Source organism: Polyodon spathula, chromosome 5 (genome assembly GCF_017654505.1).
Source record: "Polyodon spathula isolate WHYD16114869_AA chromosome 5, ASM1765450v1, whole genome shotgun sequence".
Classification (NCBI taxonomy): domain Eukaryota; kingdom Metazoa; phylum Chordata; class Actinopteri; order Acipenseriformes; family Polyodontidae; genus Polyodon; species Polyodon spathula.
The window spans coordinates 76,366,862-76,387,083 of NC_054538.1; the positions used below are offsets into that span (position 1 = coordinate 76,366,862).

At 40.3% G+C, this 20,222-nt stretch overlaps 2 protein-coding genes across 4 annotated transcripts in view; one reads left to right on the plus strand and one right to left on the minus strand.

Moving 5' to 3' along the window:
* Positions 1–1,615, plus strand: part of fbxo11b (F-box protein 11b) — a 34,388-nt gene extending 32,773 nt beyond the window's left edge. For both annotated transcript variants that reach the window (XM_041251378.1, XM_041251379.1), the window contains exon 22: positions 138–1,615. In XM_041251378.1, the coding sequence (XP_041107312.1) occupies positions 138–267 (130 nt within the window). In that variant the 3' untranslated portion in view covers positions 268–1,615. The remainder of the gene's footprint in view (positions 1–137) is intronic.
* Positions 1,585–18,095, minus strand: LOC121316323 (DNA mismatch repair protein Msh6-like). 2 transcript variants are annotated; one of them, XM_041251376.1, is made up of 10 exons: positions 17,721–18,095; positions 13,492–13,697; positions 11,692–11,867; positions 8,100–10,647; positions 7,262–7,539; positions 5,267–5,384; positions 4,240–4,329; positions 3,934–4,088; positions 2,933–3,132; positions 1,585–1,771 (listed from the first exon to the last, which is right to left on the minus strand). In XM_041251376.1, exons 1-10 carry the CDS (start codon positions 17,981–17,983, stop codon positions 1,690–1,692), a joined length of 4,116 nt encoding a protein of 1,371 aa, XP_041107310.1. In that variant the 5' UTR covers positions 17,984–18,095; the 3' UTR covers positions 1,585–1,689. The 2 variants fall into 2 exon arrangements, with proteins under 2 accessions (XP_041107310.1, XP_041107311.1); XM_041251377.1 differs by lacking the exon at positions 17,721–18,095 and adding an exon at positions 15,441–15,764.
* Positions 18,096–20,222: the final 2,127 nt, after the last annotated feature.

Sequence of the window (20,222 nt, forward strand, 5' to 3'; positions counted from 1 at the left end):
TAAATGCCTCCAGCCTTAATATCAAGTAAACTGCAATTTAGAAACCATTATCTATAAACTATATAGGACTTGTAGATGTTCTGAAGCGTTAGAACAGTAGTGAAATATTCTTACGATGTGCTTATTTGTTCCTGCAGGTTTTTCTGTGACTGTGGTGCTGGAACACTTTCTAACCCTTGCACGTTGGCTGGAGAACCTACCCATGATACAGATACTCTGTATGACTCTGCTCCACCTATAGAATCCAATACATTGCAGCACAACTGAACTCAAATTGAGAGCTTCTGGCATTTTAGTTAGCAACTCCATATTTAAAGTTAAATTCCTTGTGGAGGGGAAAACAGACAATACAGCTGCCCAGTTCTGAAGGAAGATTGCATTAAAAGTTTCGGTATCTGTGGACTTGACAACTGTTGCAGCTTTGGAGCATTGATATTAACACCCCCCACCCCTGTATGTATTCAAGAAGAAAGTAAATGAAAGCAAGCAATATGTTGACTCAGGATTAAAGTAAGAACTGGGCACGCTAGCATTACTGTGTAAAAACATTAAGACTTTCTGAAGGGGCAGATGTGGAAAAGTTACGCAGCAGTTTTGTACAGATCCAACTTGAGCTGGTGTTTTTACAAGCAGCGTCAGGCCATTCCCCACCCACCGGCAGTACCATTCTGTAGACACGCAGTGCTATACATATTCTGCTGCGTTGATGGATATATGGGTACCCAGTGCATTGGTATATATATGTATGGTAAAATGTGATCTAGCACTTCTGCTTTTTTTATTTTTAACATGTATTGAGAAATATAATTTTAATGCTTTCTCCATGTAGTATTTTCAAGCAAAAATCTTACTGCACTTGAATTTTTTTTTTTTAGCACACCCAAGACTTGCTGTAACTGTACTCATATCCCAGTATCTAAGTTCTTTCTATGAAAGAGGGAAAAAAAATAACACTAATGTTACCTCCAGCAATGTTCCTGGTTTTAATAAGAATGTGTTTAAAAAAAGTGTTTTCATGAGACAGGTTTGTAAAGATTTAGGATTTCAGTACTAATTTGTTTATATGTAGTGTTTTTATTTATATAGACCAGTTTCTCTTTTGCAGCAAACATAAGGTTTTAATTACCCTTTCTATATTCAATTTAAAGAAATCTGCTATGATATGTAATGCCCAAGGAATACTTCACATTTGTTATTTAAAAAGAAAATCATGTAATTTGCCCCTTTTGAAACATTTAATTTGGATGGGAACAAACACTGTCTCATGGAAGCACTCCTGCACACACTCTGTTCTTGGTGTTTGCTACAAAGTGTAATTTTGCTGGAGATTATAAAGTGATATGCTTCGTGCTATATTGAAGCTGAGACAAGTATATATACACAGCCCTATACAACTTCATTGCTTTTTTTTTTCTTCTTCATATTCATTGTGTATTGGTGACAGTGAGTTATCAAAACAGCCTGAAAGTATGCATGTACCATAACATCTAGACTTAATATATTGTGGAGTATTCAATAACCATTATGTAGAGGCTAGTATGAATTAAAGGGTTTAATTTCCTAGAAAAAAATGGAAACTGGTCATTTTTAAGAAATAAACTTTATTCGATCATTACAGTAGTGAATAACCTTTTTGTGATGGGGATTGAGGAACAAAGCATTGAAGAACAGAATGCTCCAAGGATAACATTAAAGTTCAGTTATGGTCTTCACCAGTGAAGTGAATGTGCTGGCATCTGCCTTTAGGTCTTCAGCATGTGAACAGAGTTCCCTGCAAAAACATAAGTCAGAACTAATAGTTACACAAACAAGGTATCCTCTACAAAATAACACTTCTTCCAATTCAAAACTGCTCAAAAGAGAAAGAAAGGGGGGGGAGGGGGGTAATTATACTGTAGCTGTTAAACCCTGAATGTTACACATATGCAGTAGGATTTAGATATAAATCCCATGAAGTATTAACAGTGCTGTCTTAATTTAAACTATACTACAACTGCTACATACTTTTTGCATTTGTTATTCAAGCTGGAGAAATGAAAGATGCATTAAATATGAATCATCATGGGAGCTGCACTTTTTACAATTCAGCTTGCATCCATTGTGGAAAGTGATAGTAAGACACCTTTTTCTTTAGAGCATAACAGGCATTAAAAAAACAACATTGGACATATACACACACCTGCAAATTCTCAATGGGAGAGGTCTGGCAAGCATGTTATTTGTTTAAATCTGTTGCTGTGTACACAGAGGCTTGCCAGTTCTTCAATGTAATGGTTTAAATATTTCATAGGAGGTGGTTTGGCCACCTTAAAGTTTATTTAAAAAACAAACAGACAACAGCCAGGTTACCTGAAAAGCACTTGACACCCTTGTTAAATTTAGATCCATTTCAAAACAAAACCACAACTAATAAAATTGAAACTGACTTTGGGACCGCAGAAATGGGGTTTAACTTCCAATTGCTTCAAGACGAAGTAGTCAAAATATGTAATCCACTGTCATTTGATTTATGCCTATCATGTAAGGCTGCTTTGTTTATTCAAATTCCTTGCAATGTCATGTGTAGACTTGTATTCTTCCTGTGTTTTTGTATACACATTATTTAGCCCAAGTAATTTAATGCCCTTTTTGTAAATACTGTTTAGTTATGCCACAAGTTGTGTCTTTGTTGTTAATGTTGCTGTATTCAAAACTTTACCTTTAACTATATGTGAACCACACTATATAGGTTTGCTTTAAGAAACCAAATGGAGTGTGCCAATTTACATAAGAGAAAAATCTTAAGCCACTATGAATTGGGAGGACTTCTCATGGTAATGACAATGATGCAGAGTGAAGCTGCACTTTTGCAAATGTGTTGACATCTGAAGTAAAAACACTTCATACTAGGACAGTAAAAGAATCTGCTATTTCATACATAAAAGCTACTTACTTGAAGACCCTTAGTGAGACGGTGATTCTCTCAAATTCTTTTGCCTTTTTGTGACCGGTCTGAATGACTTCCTCAGGAATGTTTGCAAGCCTGGCAGCATTGAAACCATAGCTTTTAGGACAGGCCCCTCTGATAAACTTGTACAGGAATGTGATTGTCTCCTGGCTGGGATCGTCACACTCATTTTCAACCATGCACGCCTGCAAACCATACGAAAAGATTATCACATGAGCATTTGACACAATTCAGGTTAATTTATATCCTTGCAATCCTGATGAACATTTCATAATGTAAATTACTTTAAATCCCTAGTGCCTGAGAAATCAAATTTTTCAGGTTAAACCAAAATGACAAACATTTTATTGCTCACAGTTGACTATGAAAACAAGAGCCTTACTCAGCTAGATTGTACCATCAATTGTTAGTCAACTGCTTGACACATTGTGGTTGCCAATGTCCATTAATCATTTTAAAAGTGTTCACTTACTGAGTTGACAGAAGTTGAACACATCATTCACACTGCCTCCAACAGAGAGAACAGTATTCTTCAAGGGAGGAAGCTACAACTGCCTTTAGTAATGCCAACAACCTGGTTTCTCAAGCAAAATGCACAGAAGGCTAAACTATGAAAGAATATAAAACATTCACCTGGTAATCATATTGTAACAAAGGGTTGCGAGACACTAGCTTTATAACAAATAAGCTGCTCTGTGAGTTATATAAAATAACACTTGTAAGGTTGCCCTGGATAAAGGAGTCTGCCAAATAAATTGTGTAACATGATCAAGGTGCTTAGACTCTTCATAAGCTGAATTAGTGTGCCATATTTTCTTTTCATCTCCAAATGTTTTACAGATTGCAAGATCCTCAGAGAATTAAAAAAAATAATACAAATAGTACAAGGGGGTTCAGGAGAAGTTAATTTTAAAACATGTACATGCTTCCATTTAGTACCACCACACATTAGCCGTTCACTAAAACATGCTTTGTGTGCTGCTTACCATGTGCCCGAGCCGTACTGCAGTGCAGTGTGAATAGTCCTCCACCAGGGAGTGGTAATGTGTGGAAAACAGAGTGCGGCACTGGATATTCTCAGCAAGCTCCTTAACCACAGCACTTGCAATGGCAGTACCATCATAAGTAGCTGTGCCCCTTCCTATTAAAAAAAATAAAATTAAAAAAAGCCTCAAAATACAATACAAATTCACAACAAGCAGCTCTCCACTGGAGTTTTACAATGTTGAAAGGCAGTTTTTGTACATCCGTTATAGGTTTTTACAGGTTCAACTTTTAAAGAAATGCATTACCCAGTTCATCCAGCAGTACCAGAGAATGGGATGTACCATGATGCAGAATGCTTGCTGTCTCGCTCAACTCCACGAAGAACGTACTTTCACCTAAGAGGGGAACCACACACCCAGGAAAGCTGTTAGCAGTGCTTGCTTCAGTGGCCGTAGTCGTGGGTTTGTAATTAGGAAACACACACACCCCCATTTGTGCATAATAAGGTTTTAATCCTATCAAGGGTTTCTGAAGGCATATAAAACCAAACGAGAACACCACCATCGGTGGAGTGCGTCACTACAACCCCTATTTCAAATTACAGCCTCATTACACGATAAAAATTGAACTAGTAAAATGCGTTTAGAATAGTCTTAACTGATACATTGCATAATGTTTCCTTCTGTCAGAGCACGTGCTGCACCCTGAATAGAGGTGCAACAATACACAGATGTCACAATATGATATTTATCGCAATATGTCATAGGCGGTCATCCTAACTGGCTACGGCAAATGTAATGAGTCAGGGAGAGCATGTTATCATACCAACTATAACATACACTTATTCTTCACTCAAGAACTACAATGAGGTATCTTGTATCCCAATATTTGATACGATATCATGTAAAGAAAGTATCCAGATTCACCAATACATAATGAATCGTTACATCCCTAATATTCAGACTTGGTTATTCAGGCTAACTGGAATCAAGTTTAACTGTCAAGCGAGTGGATGGATTCTCATGAATCTTCCAGGTTTCCCCAGACTTGAGGAAGAGATAATTTGCCACATCCAGCCACTGCTTTTTGTTTTGGTACTATAGCAACTTTGACTACTATTCTTTTATTTATTTATTTCAAGTCAGACAAATGAATGTTTAGTCATAAAACTACAGTGGCATTATGGAACCATATCCTTCTTAAGTAGTGAAAACCCTACTGAACGAGAAGACTGCAGTGTATAGGAAAACAGTTAAAAAAATAAATAAAATAAATATTTCACACTACTACTACTACTAATATCCTCAATGACATTTTCCATATCCAGCTCACCTGCCATAATTCTGTCTGATGCTCCCAGCCTGGTGAAGACTCGATCCACAGGAGTGATCCGGAAACTCTCTGCAGGAACATAGCAGCCCAGCTGAGCCAGGATCACCATGAGCCCACACTGAAGAGAACAGCAGAGAATCAACAAGACAGCCACTGTTGGGTGTGATAAAACACAGATCAAGGTGCACAAACAGCATGCACCTCCCAGCGCTACAGATCAAGAACCCCCTGTTTGGTGGGCATTCGGACAAATTACATTAAAAGATCACTGTAAACAATTCTGATGTTGGGAAGAACACCTTGGTTTGCAAATACTGTAGCCAAGCAGTTCCGTGTGAAATGCCTCAGCTCAGTTTAGCAGAGTATTCATTGTCCAATGCACGCATTACCGCGAGAAGACATTCTTTCAGAGGCAGATCAAGTTAAAACAGCAACAGAAAAGTGACTCCAGCCACCTGGGGAGATACATGACCACTTCCTACCACACCACTTCCTCCAGTACCACCACAGCATAAATATTTATTCATCAGGGGTGGGACGATTCATCGTGTATCGATGCATTGCGACACTACACCTTTGTTTATCACGATACAAGCTTGAAATGAGCAGCTAATATGCCACATGTATTAAACTGCAAATCATGAAAGAAAAGGTCTTGGTTGTCTGAACAAACTCCACTTGATCCTAGACCTATCCCATTGTTCAATGAGCTGGCCAGACACTTCTGGAATCTAAGTAGAGGAAAGAATGGGTTTTTATTCTGTATTCCATTGCTAGCAAGCAGGGAATGCTGACACCGTACTAAAGGCCTCAGAACAGGCTGCTGAAAAGCTGCCTGGCCAATGGGAGCAGAGACCGCTGTGATTCTGGCCAATGGGAGTGTAGAGTTTCAGTTTATTTTTAGCATTATTTTGCAACGGAATTTCATATAAATAGAAACATTGTAGTCACATTAACAGTTGCGGCAACTATAAAGTTGTGATTTTTTTCACGGCCCGCAATTCTTACAGCCTTATATACACAGTCTAACAGTGTGAATGTGTTATTCTCTCAGTGAAAACAAAGACCTTGGCAGGCTAATTCGAAGATAAGGCTGATTCATAGATAACCTATTGTAGTGCGAATCAACAGTTTCCATCTTCACACAAACTGTAACCATGGCAACAGCCGTGAGGTGGTAAGATTGAAACAGCGTGCATTGAGAAACGCACAAAAAATAAGCAACCTACACTGACTTTTTCAAGAGAAAGGGCACGTAATTACTGTATTCAGCATGTAAGTGTACTTTATTTTTTTAATTTCTGTTTTCTTTTAATACAGTTTAAATGCTGATCAATGTGAAGTTGTCTTGAAATAACTACTGTATAAAGATGTTCAATTCAATTTGGGAGTTTCTTCATTAAATTCTGATACAGCAAATTGCCAAACCCTATTAGTGAACAACCTGATGTTAAACATTTCTCCAGGTCCCAAGGGGTCATTATAATGAAGTTAGACATCCATATATAGGATATCCCTAGGCCTTTTCAGGAGAGGAATTATCAGTATGCACCAATATGAAAAGGTACGTGAACAGCAAACAAGTGGTGGGGCTCGGCTGAAGATGCAGTAGCGAGTGTCCTGTTGATATGCAGTGCTTTAAACTTGTTTCACTGTTAAAAAAAAAAAAAAACACAACACTTTAAACAACACGTGTAAAATAAACGGCGCATGCGAAAATAAACTGGACCTGAAGCGTCTGGCACGCACTATATAAACGGACAGCTAACGGTTAAGCAGTCTATTCAGGTTTTAAAGTAAGCTTCAGCACCCTTGCACATAATGCTTTTTTTTTGCATAAGCTTTCAGTAGGACCTGGCCTGATCTTATACGTCTTCCATCTACACTACCTGTATTTGTTTAACCAGTTCAGTGTTGATCCATGGTGGACTCTCTTTTGTTGGCCACCAGGTCGCCATCATGAGAGTGGTAACTCCAACACAGGAATCCCCTCACCTGTCTCATAAGGGTTGACTTGCCGCCCATGTTAGGTCCTGTCACAAGCACGCAGGAGGCCTGGCTTTCACTCTTCTCTTCACCCTCCTCGCCACTGCATCCGATGAACACGTCGTTCGGGATAAAGTCACTCCCAAAGAAGGTCTTGGTGATGCAAGGGTGCCGTGAGCCTCGCAGCTCCAGGAAAGGCACAGCACCATTCACTGGCAGCACTACCTCCGGACGGCACATGGGCCCATCCCCTCCTTGGCTGTAGTTTGCCAGAGAGATGAGGACGTCTGTGAAAAGCAAAAGAAAAAGCGCTGGTCAGATTAATATATAAACACACTGGTCCACGCCTCGCTCTTCCATATCCCCTCAGCCCCCCTGTCCTGTACTCGAATTCTAGTTTGAGAACGTCAAACATTACACAAGTTTGATCATTGGCTTTGTAAGCTGGCCATTGAACATTCCAAGGCACAGTAAAGGCTGATGTGTTTAGTCTGTATTTGAGACTGAAAACACTGGGATCATATGTTCTACTTGAAACAAAGCTTATAAAATAAGTGTTTATATATATATATATATATATATATATATATATATATATATATATATATATATATATATATATATATATATATATATATATATATATATATATATATATATATATAATTTCACTTGTAAAAACACTGCAGTGTTAATCCCTTTGTTTTTTGTTGCTTTATATAACCACGATATTCCAAATGCAAGTTAATGCGTTTTCTTCTGATTGAAAACCAGAAGTCTGATCATGCATGTTATGTTACTGCTTTTTTGCTTGCCATAAAAGGGAAGGCACAAGAGGGAAAAGTACCTAGCACTGCAATGCATTCCACAGCAGTTTGCCAGTTCTTGTAGTTATTGTCAAAGTTGTAGAACAGCCTTCTTAGGCAGTCCTTCAGAGCCCCATCCCTTTTCTCCTCGGAGGCCACCAGTTCACCAATCAGCCTCTCAATCTCTCTCGTCCAGTAACGCTTGTAGCCCTTTCTAGTGGACTTGACCTCATACTCCTCTGGCACATGTCTCTCCGTCACAGTCTCCGGGATCTCCATCTGGTAACGGTTCTTGCCAATTCCCCAGTAAACAATGGACTTGGAACCCAATCGCTTGCGCTGCTTCTCCAAATATTCTTGTAAACTGCGTTCTGTACCCTTGATTTCAGACAGGGCTTGATCAAACTCCGGATCGAAGCCTGCTTTTGGGGTTATGACACCGGTGTTGCGCGCTTTCTGGTGGTCAAAGGCCGTCTCCCATCTCTTGAGCTCCGCTGATAAGTCAGGGAAAAGTCCCTCGTTGTTTTCATCTCTAAGGCTGACTATCTGCTTCAGCAGTTTTGATCTGAAGTTCTCCACAGCCGGCTGGATGATGCTGGTGACCTCCAGCATGACTTTGAAGCCCTCAAGCGCGGAGAGGAAGTCTGCGATCTTCCTCTTGCTGTAGGTGACCTCCTCGTAGAGGATGGCCTTGCTGTCAGGATGGTCCTGGCTCTTCAGAGTGGAGCCCAGGCTGTGGATCTTGCTGAGGAGCCTCTCTAGGTCTGGCAGTTTCTTAAGGAGCTCCCTGATCTCGCTTAACTTGTCTGGGATGGCCATCAGGTCCTCTGCGGCATGGAGGCGATCATCAATAGAGGAGGGGTTGCACAGCGGCGCGCACAGCCACTGCTTCAGGAGCCGCTTGCCAAAGGGCGTGCAGCAGCTGTCCAGCCTCTCCAGCAGGGTGCCCTCAGTGGTGCCCGTTGACCCATTCTGCAGGATCTCCAGGTTGCTCAGTGTCACGCCGTCCAGCACCATGCGCTGCCGGGTCCTGGCAAAGAAGCTCGAAGAGCCCTTGGCTTTACCCATCTCCATGTCCACAGGCACGTACTCTTCGAAGTTGCCCATTGACAGCAGCTCCTGATCTACAAGACACTTCTTGAGGTAAAACACACAAGCTCCAAGTGCCGACAAGGCTAGTTCATAGCCTTCTCCAGGAGTAAGGCCCAGGGAATCACTGTCCGAAGTCATGCTTTTTAGCACAGCAGGCAGTGTCTCTTCAGGATCTCCATTTTTCTTGTTACTTTCTTTGAAGTAGCCCTCTTCTGCTAGGACTTTTAGTGTTTTGGATGCATCCCAGAATTGGGATCCAGATTGTAAGCCCTCTAGTATAGCAGAAGCCAGAGAAACTTTTAGTATTTTTTGGGTTTCCACCGAGAGATTGCCCTTCTCGAAAAGCAGCTGGGCTGGAGCGTAGTGTGCAACCAGGGTTCTGAACCTGGAACAGTGGCGGTCATCTTGAAATTGACCCACGTAGAATTTGCCCACCGAAGTGTCCACAAAACCAACGCCGTACGTACGATGGCATCCTGAAGACTCCTCGTCAGCTTTCTCTTTGACACACAGGAGGTACTTGCTATGGCTCTCAGATGAAGCTCCATCTATGACACTGTAGGTCTGGGTGCCTTTGGTGATCACCCTGCACACCTCCCGCCGCACCACTCTGTCAAACTTAGTTGGGTGCGCCATGGTCTTGCAGCGGGCTTCCATCATATCAGGAGTTTCCAACTGCTCCACCCTCGCCACTTTGTATCCTTTTTGGACCAGAACGTCAGAGAAACGCCCAAAACCAATCTCCGGGAAGCCGGAATGAGCCCAGGATCCCTTCATGAACATCAGCCCCAGCTCGGTGACCCCTATAACAGCATCCATGTGATACAGCTCATAGAACTTGCCCACTTTGTAGAAAAGGACAGCATCAAACATCTCAGACTTGAGCTGCCACCATCTCCTCATGCCCGGAGTGCATTTGTTAAGGAAGTCCTCCGAGACGTAGAGAGTAGTCGGGTCATAGTTCGGGTCTGTCTGTTTTCGTCTTTTGGAGTCCTTCCTGTTGCCATCCTGGAGCCAATCCAGCTTTTCATGATCCCAAACCGTCCCTCCGCCTCCTGCTGCTGCTGCACACCCAGCAGAATTAGTCTGGCTCTCAAAACTCTCCGGGGCAGAAAAAGCAGACAACCTCGACTTGGTGTTGGCGACCACTGCGGGCAACCTTTTTGGTGCCTCTGAGTGGCTGCTTGATTTTGCTGTTCTCCCCTTTGCTGTACTGCTGGCCCCCTGCTTCCGCTTGATGGGTTTCACCGGGCTTTCGGGGTCTGCCTCAGAATCCGAATCAAGCTCACTGACCTCGTTCTCATCCACGCCACTGCTCGCCTCATCGCTACTCATCTCCGCCTCATCCGGATTGAACTCCTCGTCCGAGTTCTCGCTGTCTGATGGCACCACGATGCGTCTCCGCTTTGTTTGCTGACCGCCAGTTCTGCTCTGCCTGGCTGGCCGTTTGTTATATTTGACCTCCTCCTCCTCCTCGCTCACTGATTTCCCATCAATCTGAAAAAAAAAAAAAGTTAAAGGTTTATCTTAAAACCTCTTGTGTCTTCTTGCTTTACTGCAGAGCCTTATCTTTAACCTATCTTTAGATATCTACAATGCAGGTAAAAATCATAAGAGGGATGGAAATAAGACTCCCATTAAATGGCAGTTTGATCCATTCCCAGTATCACTATGAGTTTAATAAGACACACCTGAGCTTGTTACCAATACACTATGGCAAATCAAGCTCCTAGTAAAACCTGGAATGGTTCTTATTTCCATCCCTGCAAAACAACTTCAGTATATTACTAAAACTTTGGCAAAACACTACAAGATGACACAGGACTTAAGACTACCACGTTGACTAATATTGCCAGATGTGGTGAGCTGATTAAATAAGGGCTACTGCAAAGAGGCTCCAGTGCTGAAAGAACAGCAACGTGTATACAATCATGATCAAATTGGAAAAAACTCATTTTCTATTTAAATCCTCACATGATGAATGCTTATAAAACTTGCGTCAATAATTTCCATGCGAAATAGAAATTTCCACTTCTGCCTTTCCATTTAGATTGTTAGTGATTTAATTGTTTAAAAAAAAAAATTGTTTGGCAGTGCTTTCCACAGTACTTTCAAATAACAACAAATATACAATTTTACCACGCATGTTTTCAATGCTAAACAGACAGCATTAAAAGCATTCATTGTGCAGCAGTTCAGAGCCATTCAACAAAGCAGAGCCACAGCTAGGGTTGGGGTCAATTCCAATTACTTTTCAATATTAATTTCCCTTTAATCAATTCCAACTCATCATTAATGACATCTGCAATTGGCAGTATTCTGTTAAAATGAGTTACTTAAATGGAAGGTCACTATTCATTAATTAAACCCTGGCCACAACACACAGCTTCCCCAGTTCCATGCACAAGAATGACTTCATTATGCACAGATCCCTGCAATACCAGTTGACGATGCTCACAGACCCTGCATAAACACCTCTGGATTGAACCAGGTACTGAGGTTGGCCCCGCCCTGAACCTCTGCTACTGCTGATCAGCTCACCTCCATCTCATCCTCCTCTTCATCTTCATCTTCAGATGGTTCCACACACACGGCCAACTGAAGCCTCTTCTCAGCGTCGTCTTTCATGGCACTGTCCGCCAAGTCCACTGCTCTGCGAATCTCAGGCCTCCCGCTGAAGAACACACCACCCACTTTCGCACTGCTTGCACCTGAGCCTTGCATTTAAAAAAAAAAAGTTTAATTAAATTAATGCCCAGTCTGAAATACACCCTGAATAGAGGCAAACCATATTTCCTAACATCTAAGATATGCAATTCTTTCTTTTTGTCCAAGTAGTTTTCTTATGAAGTTGCAAGATTAAATGTTTTTTTGATAGAGTACCTCACAGCATGTAGCAATAGTACCAAATCATTTCTAAAACTGGCAATTGCATTGTCAGGGTTAAAACAACCACCAATATGAAGTCCAGAGTACTTTTCATGAAATCTCCAGGACCTTATTCAAGGAGCAGGTTGTTTATTACAGTACTTAGGACAGTTACAGTTCTGACATGCATTATCATTAGCTAATAAGAATTGCATCAATCAGGCACTAAAGGGCAAGCTGCAGCTTTCCTTGCCTTAACCTACAAAACGCTCAGTAGTGATACATTTAGAAATACAAAAAAACTTAAACCATTCAGTGCCATTGTCCATTAACATTTTAAACTGACCTACCTTTATTATTTATTTATTTCTATTAACTAACTATATTTAGGGCTTCTGATTTTCAGTTTTAACAGATAAATCCCTATAAAACACCCCCCCAGCTCCCGACAAAAAAAATGAAACCGGCGGATAGCCAATAAACACCAGAAAGACAGTGGAAATGGTTAATCAATTCACATTGACTTTACCCTTTTCCCCCATTAAAAAATAAAACTTACTACAAAAATAAGAAATCCATTTTCCAGTGCTGCTGGGCAATGTCCCTGCCTTCCTGACTTGCATCTATCATCGATTCGTTTTGAATATTTAACCCGCCCCCTAATTACTGAGTGACAGCACATTCCTGCATTCCTATTGGAGACTCTGCTTGCGAGATTTAAAGCGAGATTTCAATCAGGAATAGGGGCTTGTTAGCAGGATTATAAGCTGTATTACAGTTAAGATAGAGGATTTAAAACAGTTTTGTGGCAAAATGTAAAAAAATACTAAGACTTGAAATGCAAAACATAAAGGGGCTAAAAGGCTTCCAGAGACTGCCGTTGGACCCAAAGGTTCTCAGGAAGATTAAGAGATAATGCCACTGGACACAAAGGGTCTCAAGCAATACGGAGAAATAGGAACAAGGAAGATGACAAAAACCAGATGTATGTGTAGGGCACCAGGGTCTGGAGAGGAATTCACTGAGTTCAGAGGTCGTCACATTAGACTACACACACACTAAATATATGGTAACAGAATGTGTTGTACCTTTGCTATTGGTTAAGTGTCAGAGAGAGGGGTGGACCATCTATACAGAAGAGTATTTAATGTCATGCAAAAATTGTAAGAACAAGTATTCAGTTTGTCCTGTACTTGGGACCAGACTCCCTGCATATATCAAAATATCTAACAACTGATTGAAAAGGAATCTGTGCATTTTCTTGAATCTACTTACTCACCATCCTTTTTTTACATCATAATAAAACCAAACAGAAGCCCTAACTAGATTGTTAGAATAAACTGCTAACATTTGTTAACTGCAAAAGTCAAAATGCAACTCAAATGACAAATACAGCTTGTGTTCTGATTGTTTTCAATGAAATGAATTTGGTACTTAATGGATTAAAAGGAAGTTAGCCAAAGCCTTCCTTACCTTGGTACGGCTTGACATACTTCACGCTGACCCAGCCCCTCATGGGAGGCACATCGAAGTACTGCACATGGATTCTCTGGGCTTTCCCTTTGCCCCTCAGGAGCTCTGCAGTCTTGGGGTGATTGTACACAAGGCAGGGCCACCACGGGTGTCCCTCCAGCTTGGCCCACACCAGGTCTCCAGGTTTGAACTGGCACATGCTTTTACTGCAAGACAACAAAACCTGTTGATCAGCATGCTTTTTTTCTTTCTGCACTGCTGGTAGGTGAACTGGGGAAATGCAAACGTTCAGCAACTAACTTACTACCTAGAAATGGAAGTTAAACAGAAATAAAATCATCCCCTGGGACATAACAGAAGGGACATGGAGTTTCTAAAGAATGGCTGTTAAACATAATGCAAGGCAAGGTGTTAAAACAAAGTGGCTGTCAAACTTACTTTTCCTGGACATCACTGGTAATGGAACTTAATTGAGAAAAAAAAAATCATAGCATACAGCCATGTACCAAATATTAAATTCAAAATGTTCTGTATCAACTCTATACCCCAGTCTTTGCTACACGATCAGTCACACAGTCAATGTCATGTTATAAAACTGTGCCTTTAAAATGGGGGAATTCTGGGTACAGTGAGGGGAGGAGTCAGTTTGCTCTCTCGCTCTCTCTCTCTCTCTCTAGTTTATTCTGCTCTGACCCTTGAGGCTTGTTAGTTTTGCAGGTCCATAAAGCTGATAAGCAGCTAATCAGAAAGGTAACACATGGTCTCCAAAACATTAGCCACGCAATGTTGTTTATATAACCCTGCAATATGAAGTCACTCCCTCATGTAGTCTGAGATTACTGCCAAAAAAAGGTAATTTATTCCAATACAATACCCACAAGTCCTACTTGACCAACATAACTAAAGAATTAAGTAAATCTCAGGAATAGTTCCCCATGGGGTTAAGACAAAACACAAAAGTTTGTTGAAATGGATTGGAGATTTCCTTCAACCTGACTGGCCAATGTGAGGCCCTCCCAATCTGTGACAAAGGACCTACAATGTTATCTTTCAAACTACGTTTAACCACTGTAGCAGCCGAAGTGCAATGATACCAAACACAAATGTAAGATCGGGGGTGATCAATTAGTAAATCTTACTAAAACTGTATTGTTAAAGCAAATGCATAAAGCCTGCAGTATGTCTAATCTATTTGGCAATTACATTACTGCAATGTATTCTGCAATGCACAAAGCACCCACGCAACACAGGCAGCATGGCCAAAGACCCGCCCACACCGACAGACTGAGCTAGGCAGAGCTCCAATCACGCAGCAGAGACTCTAGAATAGGAATGTGTAGAATTAACACTGGCCCCACAAGCTTGAATACATTTTTACTTTTTCCCTTCATGTATGTCCTTCAGCGATTACAGGAGAGTAACAGGCAAGTGATACTGTAGTCCAGTGGAGGACATAGTGGTAGGCACTGCCTACCTAATTCTTTCAGTTGCCTAACAATTTCCTGGGTAGTAAATGTTTTGAACAGGAGCGCACACAACTAACATGTTTCAAAAGCACTGCTAAGATGCTTCTCTCACTTCCGCTGCATTAGATGTGCCACAGACCATGGCCATATTTTTTTTAGAATTATCTGTACCTACTTGAGTCATATGTTAGAATGGTAATGATTGGGCATTCCACAAACTCCCACCCACAAACAAGCCAACTGTGCAATCTATTGGCTACATCCTTTTCTGGTTTGAGTCAGATATTAGAAAAACAGTAGCCTGACAGAAGAACCAATAAAATGTACTGCATGCCTGTTAGATTCTGAAATGACCAATCACCATTTAGCCTGTTTTACTTGATTAGAAACGTCTTGAATTTTCCTGTGCTCAACACAGTAGTGTGTGGTACAGGACTGAGTAACAGCTATGGTTGTGCGAGAGTTTCTCAATTAAATACATACCATTTGCAGTATCATATTGGTTTTCTTTAGATGTTTGATTAAGAGTGCTGGTCATCAAAAAAACAAACAACTGGTTATAGATCTATTATGAAACGGAAAGGGAAATAAATATACATTTAGGCACTCCTGATCACAAAGGTCTGTAAAGTGGAGCCTAGTCACATGACGTGGCATCTTACTACCGGCTTGTCTCATAACTCACTTTCATTGTGTCTTCATTCCATTTTATTTTCAACTTAAAATATATATTCCCCAAAATGGGTCATGTGCAAGTGGTTTCTAACAATAATTGTTTGGTAAAGCAACTATTCTGTTTTTTCTCTAAATAAAAAAAAGTTACAGAAATACAGCATTTCAGTAAACAAACAAAAAAAAAGCATTTGTAAAATAAAACAAAAACACATTTAAAAGTAGCCAAACTGGAGCCACTATAAAAATGGGAAGTGCAGTGTGTATGTATTATATGCATATATATATATGTATTATATATATATATATATATATATATATATATATATATATATATATATATATATATATATATATATATATATATATATATATATACATACACACACACACACACACACACACGATGTTTTCTCATTTTGTGAAATGAAATGCATACTCAGCTCTCACTACAAAACGTTCTGCAGCTTATACCCCACAGCAGCAAGTAGTAGTAATGAAAATCAGATTTTGGCTGCAGAAGCCAACGAAAGTGTTACTCAGCTGAATCCCAGAAACAATCCTTCATGTTGCTCCACTGAATGATCGATCATGGATTTACATGCATCTGTTGCTCCAAGTTCTTCTGACCTTGGCTCAAAATAAAGTGGTCATCAAAGGCCTCAGCTAACACGTTTCCCCACCTTCCTCATTTTCTGGAACTAAAAGATCATTTTGTTCCAAATTTTACTCATGTGATTTGTTAGAATATTTTTCCGTTTCCCCTGGCAGTGGTTTCTAGTGACAATAATTCTAGCTTCACAAAAGAAAAAAATTGTCATACCTCTGATGGATTCAGGTCACAAGGCCTTTGTGGATGCTAACAGATGTTACCCGAGCTGTGAACTCTCAATAATTCTTTATCTTGCAAGGCAACGACTTGCATTGTGTGGCCATGATGTGAAACCAGAGTGTTGTTAACAAAGGCAACTTGTTAGAGTTGCAAGATGATCTTCTGTAATGACATAGCTTAATAAAAAAAAAAAAAAGTTCTCTTAAGATAATCAATAGCTGGTCATGTACAAAACGAACACTACCTTATTTCTGCATCCAGGTGCAGACTACACCATTGTGTTTGTCCAAGCGGCCCTCAGACCCACGCACATAACTTGCCTGCTTCCGATATTCAATTGCCTACCATGTGACCCGATGTAGGCCCCTGCCTAATCCAGGTCTTCTCAAACTCTTGGGGACCCCCTGTGGCTACTGGTTTTCAATCCAACCCAGTTCTCAAATTAGACCTTTTTGCTTGTTTTCAGTAAATAAACAGTTGCAATTCAAGTTACTTATCAAATGTTATAGCTAACTTGAACTATGCAACTGTTCAAGAGCTGAAAACAAGTAAAAAGGTCTAATTAAGCAGATTATCAGTTCAATTTAAGAGTAAGTAATTGAGCAGCCACAGGGGGTCCCCAGGACCGAGTTTGAGAAGTCCTGACCTAGTCAAAGTGTAGTGTTACCTCAACTAGTAATCAATTACATCTTTTAATTATTTAAGAATATCTGCAAGTCAATAAATCAGTAGTCTATTTTCATAAAGCGCACCCCCAGAATGAATTATTCAGTCAGTACTGATCAATCTCAATCGGGCACAGCATGTGTTCTAAACTAGTTACTGCTGGTTCAGCAAATCGACGAAGTGATTCAGGCAACATGAGCGACTTTATAAGTGAACTACCGTTAAACCCATTCAAACATACATGTATACTACACTTAATATACAATCATTGGGGATGAACACATTCAAAACCACGACATTTCCCTGTGTTTATTTTCCCCTTTGCAAGCACACAACAATTCACTCTCACGGTGTTACACAAGGGTTGACTTGTCAGACATTATAAAGCACACAATTTTAAAAAATTGATTTAAGTTGTAAACACAGATTAGCTAGTCCCAGAATAAAAAAAAGTCGGTGCCCAAAATAATCAACAGATATCCTACTTGATAAAGTGAAAACACCGACCCCCCCCCCAAACCCACCCCACCCTTAAAAAAAACACAAAACAAAGGCGTAATGCAAACATTACACAAGGGGGGTCAGTGTCTTACCTTTCTGCTTCTGTCGTCTTTTTCTTCTCCCCGAAGAGCTTGCAGAGCCCCGCTTTGGCGGGTGCCTGTTTGCTCAGCTTTGTCGGGGCTTTCTTGGAAGTGTCCGCTGCCCGCTTCGCTTCTTCCTTGGGAGAAGTGTTGGACTTGTGCACTGAAGACGGCAGGTCCGCCTCGGTGGGGCTCGGAGACGGGCTGGATTCCAGTTTGGTTTTCAAAGGGGGAGACTTAGCAAAGAAGTTGAAAATACTGCTTTGCTTCGCCATGTTCTCTTAATTATGGGCTTGCTTGGCACTTTTTGAATGAGCTGTAAACAGCGCCCGCGACCTACATCACTCCCGGCCTCGCTCAGACACAGCCTAGCGCAGAATTGGCGCTCGCGGGAAATAATCACAAGGTAAAAGGTTGTGGAGGCGGGGCCCAGAACGGGACTCGGCCAATAGGAAGACAGAGTTACACAGTTTGCAACATGCGGCTGTGTGTCCTGCCCGCAGGCTTGCAGTGCTGTGCACTGTGTTGGGAAAACAGCCCAATGCAAAGAGCCTGCGTTGTTGTAAATCAAAGATGCATTCATTTACTGGCTGTAAAGTGTATAGCAAGGAACATTAAGCAGTGACACCACGTGCAAAATAAGCCTTTATAAGTGCAGGTTCACTTTCACAATGTACAAGTGACCTACTTGTTCTGCCAAACATTATTATTATTATTATTATACATCATGGGGATAGTATTATGCTATAATTAATGCATAATTACTATTAACTATGTTTGGCAAATTAGAAACAAATAAACTGTTTTGCAATAATTTTCCGTTTAGAAAACAATACGTATTTGTGCATGGTTATCAATTGAGTGATATATTTCATAACCCTGGCATCGAAAACCTTACCATAACAACTTTATTTAGAAATCCTGTGGATTGAGTTTCATTTCCTGTTTTTCGCTAAGGAAAAAAAAAAAAAGTTTTATTGTTTTCCACTTTGATAAAGGAAGGGTATCCTCTGACGTCACGAACCTGAACTCTTTCACGTGTCTGTACTCAACAGTTTAACAACGAGCTAACCAGTGCTTAAAAATCCATTCCCTCTCAACTTGTTAACCTTTTAAACATTATCACAGCCCCCCTTTGATTTCGCTTAGGTTATTTTGGCTCTTAAATTTTTTGTTTGTTTGTTTTTTTCAGATGATGCACATATTTCAAATCGTAGAGATAAACGGCTTCATCCTACTTCAATCAATCAGCGTTTATATTATATAGCGCCTTTCATAGTGGACCACCATCACAAATCGCTTTACAAGACAGTGAACAACAATGCATAATACATTACATACACTGCATCGTACTTGCTGCACAGTTGTAAATAAGACCCATTGCATATCTGTTTGATCCATTCCTGGATTTGCAATCAATTTAATACGACACACCTGAGCGTGTTACCTATTCACGGTGGCCAATGAAATGTGTAGTAAAACTGCTATGCTATAGGAGTCTCCATCCCTGGGCTGTCGGTTACATCGTCCAATTGCAGTTCCACCGTTGCCGTGAGTTACAACAACACACGCAGTGGTAAAGTACCAGCCAGCAGCAGAACAGCGTGCGGGTTTCAAACGGATTTCAGAACCTGAGTTATCACGCCTTTATAATATGGTCTTCATGGTGTCATGGCTCACATTAACAATCCTTGTCTTTCAGTCTGGGCATTGTCTTAAGGACAGTTGTTTTTACTCTTTACAACCACCGGGGGGAGACAAAGCCTTATTAACCATTTCAAGCTTTTACTTTGTTTATTTTAACAAAGTTAGAAGTGAATGAATTCTGGCTAATTAGAAAACACCCCCTAATTACGAGGGGCTATTATTGTCATTCTAAAAATAAATGTGTTTAAAGAAAATGCTTACATCGAAACTTGCTGTTTTAGAACAAATAGATACACCAACAAACTCAAAAATAATTTGTTAAATGCAGAATAAAACCACGTTTTATTTAACCAGCTCACAAGTTTCTGAAGACAGTAGGATTTTAGACCCACTCAAATTCGTAGTTTGAATAAATAACCCCTCCCATTAGATTATATTCCAGAGTTATGTGCTTACTGTAAATCAGACATGGAGGGATATCATATGCAAAAGAAAACTAGTGGAATTTCTTTGAACAAATTTTGGAGAAATGCAGAACTATTTCACAATTTACCAAGAAAGGTTGTATACCAATTCTGTGGATGTTGAAATAAATCTTTCTCCTCAAATTGTCACAGAGCAAAGTCAATCCATTGAAAACCGGGTTAAGCAACTAACGATGCTTAAATGTAACAGCAAAATATACAATGCACCAGAACTGAGAATGGATGCTTCTGCCTATTGGCTTTTTATGAATATGTGTGTGTGTGTGTGTGTCTATATATATATATATATATATATATATATATATATATATATATATATATATATATATAGATATATATATATGTGTGTGTGTGTGTGTGTGTGTGTGTGTGTGTGTGTGTG

What these genes read in the sequence shown, in the direction of transcription:
- LOC121316323 (XM_041251376.1), bottom strand. Translation starts at nt 17,983, where the DNA reads ATGGCGAAGCAAAGCAGTATTTTCAACTTCTTTGCTAAGTCTCCCCCT. An exon ending in GGAATGCATTGCAGTGCTAG is followed by an intron (nt 7,540 to 8,099) that starts GTACTTTTCCCT and finishes TGCTTTTCACAG; the next exon opens with ACGTCCTCATCTCTCTGGCA. An exon ending in ATCAGACAGAATTATGGCAG is followed by an intron (nt 4,330 to 5,266) that starts GTGAGCTGGATA and finishes TTCCCCTCTTAG; the next exon opens with GTGAAAGTACGTTCTTCGTG.